The sequence below is a fragment of the Tupaia chinensis genome, unplaced genomic scaffold, assembly GCF_000334495.1.
Source record: "Tupaia chinensis unplaced genomic scaffold, TupChi_1.0 Scaffold000294_5, whole genome shotgun sequence".
NCBI classification, from domain to species: Eukaryota; Metazoa; Chordata; class Mammalia; order Scandentia; family Tupaiidae; genus Tupaia; species Tupaia belangeri.
In genome coordinates, this window is record NW_006159782.1 from 2,000,752 (window position 1) to 2,011,065 (window position 10,314).

General features: G+C 44.4%; 1 protein-coding gene across 2 annotated transcripts in view; it reads left to right on the plus strand.

The window, feature by feature from the left end:
- The window catches only part of SLC25A17 (solute carrier family 25 member 17), a 48,096-nt gene continuing 37,782 nt past the window's right edge, over positions 1–10,314 (plus strand). The window contains exon 1 of one of the 2 annotated variants that reach the window (XM_006150743.3): positions 1–173. In XM_006150743.3, coding sequence (XP_006150805.1) covers positions 120–173 — 54 coding nt within the window. In that variant the 5' untranslated portion in view covers positions 1–119. Of the gene's footprint in view, positions 174–3,535; positions 3,572–10,314 lie in introns of those variants that run through there. The other variant, XM_014588694.2, reaches the window with a different exon arrangement.

The following is a 10,314-nucleotide window of genomic DNA, read 5'->3' on the forward strand; positions in this document are numbered from 1 at the left end:
AGACGCGCGGTCCTGAGAGGGTGGGGTTTGCGGCGCGCACGCCCCGGGCTCCGGCGCTCCTCTGGGTCTGCTCGTTGCGGCTTTGCGGGCACCGGGCCGGGTCCGCAGGCTCCGCACTGATGGCCTCCGTGCTGTCCTACGAGAGTCTGGTCCATGCCGTGGCCGGCGCCGTGGTGAGGGGGTCTTCAGGCCCGGGCGCCGTGGGGTGTGGGGCTTCGCGGAGGCCAGCGCCGGGACACGGCCGGGCGAGGGTGGAGGGAGCCTGCGGCCGGGGCCCGGGTCGTGACTGCGGGACAGAGTGGAGTGGACCCCCAGGGAAAGTCGCTGGAAAAGTTTGGGGTGAGGGACGACACTCTCCGCGCTCGGCCACTGCTCCGGCCTCCTGGAGAGTGTCTAGGGTGTGGGCAACGTAGCCACAGGTGCCCACAGGGAGCCAAGGGGAAGATGGTGGCTGTTTTCTTTGAAGAGATTTAAGGTCGTCCCCTGCCCCACTCCCACAGCACAGAAATTCTGCCTCACCGGGCTGGAGAGAAAGTAGGTTGTGAACGTGTTGGATCATCATATGCCTAACTTAAGTGCATCCTGTCTTACGCACCTGCCACGGGCAAGTGACGGTGCCTACTAGGATATCCTGTCCAGTCTTAGTGGCAGAAGATGGCTTTCCTTTCCTTTCCTTTTTATAAATCAAGAGCAGGGTTGTGTCTACCTCAGGTGTGGCTTTACTCCGAGGTATACCTTGATGCTTCTGGATTTCTTTTCTAAGAGAAGTTTTTGGTATAGGGCGCCTTTGCTCGCAGGAGAGACAGAAACTGAGAAATTACCCCCATTGGTGAAGCAGTCCCTTCTCCTCCATTCTCCTCTTGGGATTTTGGACAAGCACGTACACGTGTCAGAATGAATTTTGAGCCTCAGGGTGCTGGACTCTAACTGTGGTGGACTATGTGGAAATCCATGGATGTAACCATTACGCCATCTGCTGGTCCCTGGTTCTGGATTTCTAGATTCCATTTGAAATTCTTCTCTTTTCCTCGATATCTTCCCACTCTTAGCTTGGGTAATGTTCCTTTTCTCATTCTTCTCTTATCTCTACCCTTTCTCATGCCCTTCACTAGTTGTTAGAGTCACTGTGACTTCAGAGGCATCGCTGAATCCTCTCCATTTGGCCCCCCAGAAACTTCACTAAGAGCTCATGTTAGGTTTAGACCAATCTGAATTATATCTGACCTCCATCATTGGTTAGGTAGGTGAACTGTAAACCTCACATTGGTGGTCTGTGAAGTGAGCAAAATGATACCAACTTCACAGTTGTTTTGGAGGGAATTAGGTGACACAATATTTCATGAAAGTGCCTGATTCAGGAGGCCTGGTACCTGCTTCCTTCCGTTCAACCAGAAGAGGCCTTCAGTCGGTGCAAAGGTGCGGAGAGGAAAGGTTGTTCGACATGCTTTAGGATGAACATAGAGGCCTGTGTGTCTGGAGTGGAGGAAACACTGAAAATCAGTAGGTTTCAGGAGACCAAGTTGTTTGAGACCCTAACTCTGAGTAAGAGAGCTAACTCCTGAACTTGCTCCTTTGCATTTTTAAAAATTATTTATTTATTTTATCTTATTTGTCATTATTATTATTTATTTTTGGAGAGGTTTTTGCTATAGGGTGCGTGCGCTAGCCAGAGAGATATAGAGAGACAGAGAGACAGAATGCGAGAAATCATCCCCCGGGTGGATAGCCACGCCACAATCCCTTCTCCTCCATTTTCCTCTTGGGATCTTGGGCACGCACGTACACATGCCTGGCGTGAGTTTAAGCAACCAGGTCTGGGACTCAAACCGCAGTCGGCTACATGGGAGTTCAGTGACATAGCCATTATGCTAACTGCTGGTCCCATTTGTCATTTTTTTTTTTTTTTTTCTGCCAGAGAGAGACAGAGAAAGGGAAAGTGAGAAAGTAAGCCACCAGGTCCCGGACTTGAACCACAGTAGGCCATGTGGGAGTCCAGTGCCTCATCCCCCATGCCACCCGCCAGTCCCACTGCTTTGCACTTTAAGCATGATCACCCAGCTGCTCTCTTGAGAGTGGGGTGTAAAAGAGCAAAGGACAGTTACAGAGCAAGAGATGATAGTGACTTGGACTACAGTGGTGGCAGTGGAGTTGATGAGAAGTGATCGTTAACCTGGATTATATTTATAATATAAAAAAACAGAGTTCCATGGTGGATTAGATGTGGGATGTAACAGAATGAAAGTTAGTTGACTCTGAGGTTTTGGCTTGAGGAACTATAGGGATGATGTTCCCATTTATTGAGATGGCAAAGGTTGTGATGTAACAGATTTGTGGGGGGGAAATTGGTTTTGCTTTTGAGCTGGTTAAGTTTGTAATTCCTGGGAGTAGTTGTGAGACTAGATGAGCTCACCAAGGAAGGGAGCATGGATTGAGACCAAAAACTAAATGACTGAGCCTTAGAGCAGGACAGCATGAAGAGGTTGGGGAAATGGAATGTGCCAGCAAAGGAGATAGAGGAAGGACCAGGAGAGTAAGAGGAAAACTAAGAGAGTGCTGTTCTGAAAGCCACAGGAAGATAGCACTTGAGGGAAAAGGGTAGACCAACTACAGATGCTGTTAATGGGTCAAGAAAGGACTGAGATTACTATGAATAATCCAGTTGTGAGTTAAAACAGTTTGGTGGAGTGGGGTAGTAAATCGTTGGAAAGCATCTAAGAGAGAATAGGAGGGTGGAAAATGTTATCTTCTCTCAATGAACACCATTCATTCAATGTCTTTATTGAGTGCATTCTGTGTGCCTTGTCTCAGTCTAGGCACTAGAGATGGAGGAGAGAGCAAGGTCTTTTTCTTCATGAAGAATGCATTCTAGTGGAAGAAGTACACAGTAAATAAATAAACAAATATATATATTTTAGATAGAATTAGGTGCTCTAGAAGAAATAAAATAGAGGTTGGCAAGCTTTTTGTGTGTGAGGAGGCAGACGGCACCTCTAATGGGGCGTAGTCACACTGCAGTCTCTGGTGCACCTCTACAGCACTGGTAGTATGGAAGCAGCCATAGGTAATAAGTAAATGAAAGGGCAGAGCTGGGTTCCAAGAAACCCTATTTACAAAACGGGACATGGGTTGGGTTTGGCCCATAGGCCCTGCTATGGAAAGTGACTGAGAACAGAGGTGGTATCTCTGATCTATAGAGAAGTTTGTTTTTTTTCTTCTTGTTGCCCCTTTTTCTCTTGTTAAAGTTACACTTATAGACTGGCAAGGAGGCACAGTGGCAACACACTGCTCAAGCAAAGCTAGAGCCATACAAAAAATTGTGGGTTTGGTTCTCGTCAACCTGTATATACTAGGCACACATACCTATGACCCTGGCTGGCTGGGAAGGCTTAGGGTGTGGGGTGGTGGCACGGGACCCTATTGAGGGTACTTGTCTTTCTCTCTCATGAAAGAAAGACATAAACTTTAAAAAAAAAAAAAATTGTACTCAAAATCACGAACCCTGAATTTGCTACTTTTTTTTCTCCTGTAAGCTGTGATAGGTTATCTCATCTATAGTTGGCCCTCCGTATTGGTGAGTTCTACGTCTATGGATTCAGCCAGCCATCGATCAAAAAGATTGTACTGATTTCTTGTCATTATTCCCTAAACAATGTAGTATAACAACTATTTACATACCAGTTACATTGTTTAGATGTTATAAGTAATCTAGAAAGGATTTAAAGTGTATGAGAGTATTTGTATGGGTTTTATGCAAGTACTGTACCATTTTGTATAAGGGACTTGAGTAACTGCAGATTTTCATATATTTTGGTATTCGCGAAACTAGTTCTTGAACCGGCTTTTTGTTGTTGTTGTTGTTTTAATTTGGTGAGGGCATGTGTACTTGTCAAAGTCTGAGAGGGAGAGGGGAAAAGCACCTCCCAGGGGCATAGTCACACTGCAGTCTCTTTATATCTCCCTCTTTCTGGGACTGTGTACACATGTACATGAGCCCAGTGTGTTTTTCAAGGTATCAGGTCCAGGACTTGAGCTATATAATTGTCCATATGGAATTCAGCTCCCTAACCACCAGGCCATGGGCTGACCCTGAATATACTTTATACAAATAATATTTTTTCTTTTGCTTCCTCTCAGAGCAGTTCTGTCCATAGTACTTATTGGGTTGTGAGAAAAGGCATGACACATTTTTTCATGTTTTTCTTTTCTTTTTTTTAATTTTTAATCTATTCATTTATTTTAATTTGACCAGAGAGAGATACACACAGAGAAAGAGAGAGAGAGAGAGAAAGAGAGAGAGAGAGAGAGAAATGAGAAAGCAAGCCACCAGGTCCAGGACTCAAACCGTGGTCAGCCATGTGGGAGTGTCCACCACCACGCCACCTGCTCGTCCCCTTCATGTTTTTCTATGTAAAGATGCAGCATGGCTTTTCCCATGACCCAATATCTGGGTGAGAAGTTGTTTTGTGTTTTGCTGTTTTGAACTGTCACACTGAAGAGTGGGTCTCAAACTCTTTAAGGTTAAACCATGCAACTTGGGCCCTAATTTCTTGTGGTTGCTACCACAGAAAATATTTCACCACAAAAATGTAACTACAGGGATCAGATGGTTGTGCAGTCATAAGATGTGAGGCAGTTTTACATGGGAAAATTGCTGGTTTAAGTCTGGAGACCTCCCTGAATATGGTAGCCATACCCTTGGCCATCTGAGGCTGGCTAAAGTCTGGGGTATGGATTGTGATGTCAAGACCCTATTGTGAATGCTCATTCTCTCTCTGTCTCTCTCACACTCAGTCATGGGAGAAATAAATTACCTAAAAAATCGTAACTACATTTGATGAGAAAAATAGCTTTGCTTTTAATGGTATCATGATGATGGCTAATCTCCTAAGGTTTGCATTCGACCAAAGCTTAGAAATGATGTAGAGTCAGTTTAGTAGATAGTGTGAAGGACGTTTGAGGGCCTGACTTGAGCCAGGCCGTACTTCTCACTAGGTATGTGACCTTGGCATAAACTCCAAGGCTGCCTAGAATAGTTGCTGGTACCCAAAGAGTTTTTGGATCATTGTTTAAGATGTTGAATTACAACACTTTTTCAGTTGACATTTCACACTTGCTTGTTCACTTCCTTTCAAGTACATCAAGTGCAGTATTAAGCATGTATACATACACGTTTTAAAATTTTGATGAGTTGATTTCGAGTGTCGTTGGCAACCGTAGGGATGAGGTACTTGCAGGTGATCTTGAGTATCTCAAAACTAAAATTATATGACTTCAGGAAAATGTTCCTTCTTCAATTAATGATTATTATATGATACAATTAGTGACCTCATGTATAAAGAATTATCAAAAATTTTAGATTTATAATTTTTATGTTTCTGATGCTCGTTAGATTTGCTTTGAAAGATACCTTTTATCTGTAGAAATGCTTTGGAATTGAATTGCCAATGATTAATCATTATTTTTCAGGGGGCTTCTTTTTCCTTATTGTTTATTTTCATGTTTTTATTTGCATAATTTATAGTTTAAAAGAACTTGTGTTGTTAAATAAATGCTGATGCTTAAGGTTCCAGCTGGGTGATGCAGGCTGTAGGGGTGCTGCCGTGTGATGCTGGGAACCACTTAGGAAGACTCTGAATTTGAGTTGTTGTTTTTTTTTTTTTGTTTTGTTTTGAGAGGTTTTTGCTATAGGGCGCGTGCGCTCGCCAGACAGACAGAGACAGAGAGACAGAAAGCGAGAAATCACCCCCCCAGGGGAGATGACCACGCCGCAATACCTTCTCCTCCATTCTCCTCTCGGGATCTTGGACACACACGCACATGCACCCAGCGTGAGTTTTAAGCCACCGGGTCCAGGACGCGAACTGCGCTCGACTACATGGGAGTCCAGCGACATAGCCATTACGCTAACTGCTGGTCCCTGAATTTGAGTCTTGAGACTATCTTAAACCTGTGATTCTGACTGGCTGCAAAACTAGAAGGTTCTTGTGAGAACCCTGTCGAGGGTTACTGTCTCTCTCGAAATGAACTTTAAAAGAATTCAAATCATAAAACCAGCAGATGACATAGCAGTTAAGTCACTGAACTTCCACATTGCCTACCACGGTTCGAGTCCCAGACCTGGTGGCTTGAAAATCACATTGGGCAAATGTGCATGCATACCCAAGATCCTGGGAGGAGAATGGAGGAGAAGGGATTGTGGCATGGCCATCCTTCCCCAGGAGCAGATTCTCACTTTTCCTTTCACTGTGTCTGTCTGTCTCTCTCCAGCAAGTGCATGTGCCCTATAGCAAAAACCTCTCCAAAAAAAAAAAAAAAAGAAAAAGAAAAACAAAGAACTATTAATTAATTATTTAGACAGGGTCTTGCTATAGTGGTTCTTCTGCCTCAGCCTCCGAGCTGGGACTACAGTCATGCACTTGTAGTCCTCCTGTCTCAGCCTCCCTGAGTTGCTGGGATTTCAAGTGCTCACCACAACACTCAGCCTTTAGGTTAGACTGAGAATCAAAGCTGGGCCTCCCATGTGGTCCTAGCTGGTGGAGCATCTTAACAACACATGCTACCACAGCTGGGTCCTACAGCTATGTTAGATAGCATATCACTCAAAGTATTTTCCTCCAGTTGCTATCAGACGAGAAAATTAGACCCAGTTCTCTGATTCTTTAGCTCCTGCGCTTAACATTACACTGGAGTTTTTACCATGCAGATCCAGCGCCTGAAACCAAGTAGAAAAACTTGGTGGTTTATCGTGCCAGGCCTTTGGACATAAATGTTGGAGAAAGAGTCCCTGTCCTCAAGAGGTTCTTAAGTATATAGTAGAGGTGAGGACAGGGCCCCTGGTGTCACCAAGGAAGGAGTGGTGAGCTGCACCTGTGAAGATGATGGAATTTCCCGAGGTTGACATTTGTAGGCCAGATCTTGAAGAGTAAGAATTTGCTAGGCAAAATTAAATAGGAGGGCAATAGGAGACTTGGGACAGAACAAAAAGCAAGTTCTCAGGCCTGTATGTGTGAATAGCATTTAGGGAACTTGAGGTAGTTCCACATAGCTGCTGTAAGTGGTAGGAGGGGGCTACTTGGTAGCACTGCAGTACCACAGTGCTTTGCGAGGCTGATCTGGCTGGGGAGTTTGGGTTCACTTCTGAAGAACTTCCCAAATATACAAGACATGAATGCCCATGATCTAGGGGTGGATCATAGCATGAAGATACCATTAGAGGTACCTGTTTTTCTATCTCACTTTCTCTGTCTCTGTTGATCATGGGTAAAAGGTAGAAGATAAATAGAAAGATATGGAATTGGAGAATCTCAGATGCTATTTTGGCCAGCCAGTAGTGTGGTGGTTAAGGTGACTAAATCCCACATGGCCAACTGTGAGGTTCAAGTCCCGGACCTGGCAGCTTGAAAAACATGCTGGGCACTTGTATGTGTGTACCTAAAACCCTGAGTTGCAAGCTGGAGAAACAGACTTTGTTTTAAATGAAGAGGAAGTTTATTGGAAGGCTCTTTGAGAGATCCCAAGATCAGTGGGAGGCTGAAAAACTTGGAATAGAAAGAATTCCACTGGATTCAAAATAATGTCTGGTGCAGTCACTGGAGCATCTCTGTAGGGCATACCTCTATAATCAGTGGATTCTCTCCCTGAGTCTTTTGCCTGAACAGCATTCTGTTTGACAGTCAAAGTCCTGGGAGAGTCCTTAAGAGAGTCTTTAAGGAGCAGGTGCCTGTAGGGGCCTCTTCAAGTGTTGTAGTGAAGGCAGGCGCCCAGATTTTCCATCCCAAGATTGTACTCAGTGGGAAGAGGTGCTTCTCCTAAAGAAAATCACCATGCCTTTAGGAACAGAGGGTGGGGCTGTGGCTCCAAAACATTAAGTATCCTCTGTTTTATAACTTTAAATGTCTTCAAAAGACTTGTGTTTTTGTTTGTTTGTTTTTAGGTTTTTGCTCTAGGGTGTGTGCACTTGTCAGAGCTGGGGAGAGTGAGAAGTCAACACACACACACACACACATACACACACACACACACACGCCCCCGCCAAGGGGGGTGGCCACTTCCAACCCTCTTCTCCATTCTCCTCTCAGGATTTTGGCCACATACGAACAAGTGCCTGGCATGGTTTTCAAGCTGCCTGATCTGTGACTCAAACTATTTGGCCATGTGGGAGTTCAGTGACCTAATCACCATGCCACCTGCTGGCCCAAAAGACATGGTTTTTTAACTTGTAACATTCCATCATAATGGAATTCCACAATTTATGGACTTCTACATTGTTTCTGACTCTTCATTATGATAACATGTATATGGGAATGTAGCTTCCACAAGTCCATTAGGAAGAGACTATGGGATTGCACAGTTCAGTGACTTCTCCAGTGTACTCACTGACTCAGAGATTAGAAACAAAAGCCATTGTTTCCAGATTCAGTTAACTCAGACTCTAATTCATAACATGTCAATATGCTCCTAGGGTTTTTGCAAATATTAATAAAATAACATAAATAAAGCAGATTTTATTCTGTTAGAGACATATTAGAGTTTTCCCCTCCATTGTACCTCTGTTACCTTCTGGGACCTTTCTGTAATAATTCTACCCCCGGAACTAGCAGTTGGCATAATGGCTACATCGCTGGACTCCCATGTAGTCGACCAAGGTTCCAGTCCCGGACCCGGTGACTTAAACTCACACTGGGCACATATGTGTGTGTGCCCAAGATCCCGAGAGGAGAATGGAGGAGAAGGGATTGCGGCGTGGCCATCCCCCTGGCGGGTGATTTCTTGCTTTCTGTCTCTCTGTCTGTCTTTCTGGCGAGTGCACGTGCCCTATAGCGACAAAAACCTCTCCGAAAATAATAATAATAATACTTTTACCCCTTTCCTGTAGCTTTAACCTTTTCTCAATATCTGCTTCCCATCAGCCCTCCAAGACTGTTAGGGCAGAAAAATTACTAGTCCCTTTTGCAAAATGCCTGAAGCTACTACTGCTTATTCTTCCTTTATGCTGTTTGTTTAAAGAATGTTTTGCATTTACTGCCTCTCCTTCTCTTCCTACTTAGACCATAGGAACCACTTCTCAAAGGTCATCCTTCACTTCCTAATTAGCCTTTTGACTGTTTTTGCATTCTTCGATTCCACTTCTTTGTAGTTTTTTAAATACCTGACCATCCTACTTTCTGACAGTTCCTTCTGAAGAAATTAGTTGTTTACTTTCTACAACATAACAGTTGTTCTTAATAATAATGTTCTAAAATTATTAATGTTCTTAATAACTTTAGAAACCATTACTTTTTTTTTCAGTTTTGCTCTAGTGCTTATATGCGTGCCCTAGAGCAGAGGTGGTGGTGGTGGTGGGGGGAGAGTGAGAAATCACCCCCCAGGCAAATGGCCACTCTACAGTCCCTTCTCCTCCATCTTCCTCTTGGGATTTTGGGCATGCTCGCACACCCGGCATGTTTTTCAGTCCACAGGTCTGGACTCGACTGCTTTGTTGGCCATGTGGGATCCATGCCCTAACCCCCATGCCACCTGCTAGCCCAACCATTACTATTTTTAAGGCAGTAATTTTAACAGTGAGCGCTAGTGCTAAAAGATGCTAAAAGAACATTTAGAGCCAAGCATGGTGGCACAGCTATAGTGAGCTGCTCAACCATGCCTGATCCTCGTGGCATATTGAGGATTTGGTTCCCAGATCAACCTATATGTGTCGGGCATGTGCATGTGTGCCCGTGATCCTGGCTGGCTGTGTAGGAGGGTCACAGTGTGAGGCCTTGTTGAAGGTTTATTCTCTCTTTGTGTCTGTCTCTCTCTTAGTCATGTGACAGTCCCTTTTGATTTCTTCCTTTTGGAATTTTTGGCACACACACATATGCTCCTAGTGTGATTGCTAAGACACTGGGTTTGGGATTCAAACTGCATTCTTCCATGTGAGATCTATCTGCATTAACCACTACTCCACCGGCTGGCCCTGGCTTTCAAACTTTAGGCCTTGATTAACTCAGGACCCATCACTGAAAATGTGTTCTAATTGTTTTCTTTCTTCAATAGAGTGCATGTGAGTACGAGAGAGAGCAAGAGAGAGAGAGAGAGGAGAAAGAATCACCTTCCACAGTCTTGGTCATGCTGTGATTCCCTTCCTCTAGCCTTCTAACCGACCAGCATCCTGGGCACGTATGCACATGACCAGCTTATTTTTAGTATGACCAGGCCAGGAACTTGAACTGCAGTTGATGTGCAGCTTCCAAATCTGCAGTCCAGTATGCTAGTGACTACACCACAATGTCCACATCTTTCTTTTTAAGATAATATTCCTGTCCAGTAATGCTA